Below are 1,739 nucleotides of genomic sequence, written 5' to 3'. Positions count from 1 at the left end.
TATTGGGGATCTTTTGTCTTTTTTAAGATATAAATTTACCACTATAAATTCTCCTCTAAACACTATCTTCACTGCATACCATAAACTTTAGTATGCTATGTTTTAATTTTTATTCCCTAAGTATTTTCAAATTTCTTTTGTGGTGCCCTCTTCGACCCACTGGTTATTTAAGAGTATGCATTTTGATTTCCATATATTTATGGATTTTTAAGTTTTCCTTCTGTTATTGATTTCTAGCTTCATTCAGTATTCTACCTTTATGGTCACAGAAGATAACTTTGTATAATTTCAATCTTTTCAAATTTATTTAGACTTGTTTTGTGGCCTAACATAGTCTATCCCAGAAAAGGTTCTGTGTGCACTTGATATACTGTTCTACTCTTATTGGGTGGAGTGCTGTGCTTATGTCTGTTAGATCCAGTTGGTTTCTGTTTTTTCCTCATATGTATGGAGATATAATTGATATGGTATAAGTTTAAGATGTACAATGTAATGATTTGATATATGAATATATTCTGAAATGATTACAATAAGGTAACACATCCATCATCTCACATAGTTAAACAATTTGCGTGTTTAAGAACTTTTAAAATCTACTCTCTTAGCAACTTTCAATATATATAATACAGTATTGTAGTTGGTTTATAGTGTTGTTCAAGTCCTATATTTGCTTACTGATCTTCTATCTAGATATCCAATCCATTGCTAAAAATGGGGTATTGAAGTCTTCAACTGCTATTATAGAACCATTTCTCTATTTAATGCTGTCAACGTTTGTTATATTTCGGGGGCTCTGTTGTTTGGTGTATATATATTTATTATTGTTTTATCTTCTTGATGAATTAACACTTTCATCAATATTTAATGCCCATCTTTGTCTCTCGTATTTTTTTTTTTTTACTTAAAATCTGTTTTTTCCATATTAGTATAATCATCCCAGCTCTCTTGTGGTTACTATGTGCATGAGTATCTTTTTCTGCCCTTTCAATTTTAACCTACTTGTATATTTGGATCTAACATATCCTCTGTCAAGAGAATATACTTGGCTTTCCATGCCAATAGTGCTCTTGCAAACATGGTGAACATTCCTAAAACCTGCTGGACTTTCTGCAAGAAGTGTGGCAAGCACCAGCCCCACAAAGTGACACAGTACAAGAAGGGCAAAGATTCTCTTTATGCCCAGGGAAAGCGGTGTTATGACAGGAAGCAGAGTGGCTATAGTGGGCAGACTAAGCCGATTTTCCAGAAAAAGGCTAAAACTACAAAGAAAATTGTGCTGAGGCTTGAATGTGTTGAGCCCAACTGCAGATCTAGGAGAATGCTGGCTATTAAGAGATGCAAGCGTTTTGAACTGGGAGGAGACTAAGAAGAGAAAGGGCCAAGTGATCCAGTTCTAAGCTTCATATTTTGTTATATTATGAAGACAATAAAATCTTGAGGTTATGTTCACTTCATCTGGTTGCAGTTGGTCTTTTAAGAGGGAAATAAACTAGTGCCATCAATAAAATTCCCCTTGTGGGGCAGTTTATGCTTGAGAAAAAAAAAAAGAGAGAGAGAGAATATACTTGGATGATATCTTTTTATCCATTCTGCCAATCTCTGCCTTTTGCTTGGGGTGCTTAATTCATTTATATTTGATGTAATTGCTTATAAAAAAAAGGACACACTTCTGCCATTCTTAGATTGTTTATGTCCTACATAATTTTTTATTTCCTCCATTATTATCATCTTTTGTGTTC

At 33.6% G+C, this 1,739-nt stretch overlaps 1 protein-coding gene across 1 annotated transcript; it reads left to right on the top strand.

Annotated features, from left to right (window-relative positions):
• Positions 1–768: 768 nt before the first annotated feature.
• Positions 769–1,366, top strand: LOC118519762 (large ribosomal subunit protein eL42-like). The gene has a single exon (XM_036067374.2). It carries the CDS (start codon positions 1,076–1,078, stop codon positions 1,364–1,366), a length of 291 nt encoding a protein of 96 aa, XP_035923267.1. The 5' UTR covers positions 769–1,075.
• Positions 1,367–1,739: the final 373 nt, after the last annotated feature.

This window comes from Halichoerus grypus, chromosome 12 (genome assembly GCF_964656455.1).
Source record: "Halichoerus grypus chromosome 12, mHalGry1.hap1.1, whole genome shotgun sequence".
Lineage (NCBI taxonomy): Eukaryota > Metazoa > Chordata > Mammalia > Carnivora > Phocidae > Halichoerus > Halichoerus grypus.
The sequence above is the reverse complement of the archived record's forward strand: the minus strand, read 5'-3'. Positions and strand labels throughout refer to the sequence as shown.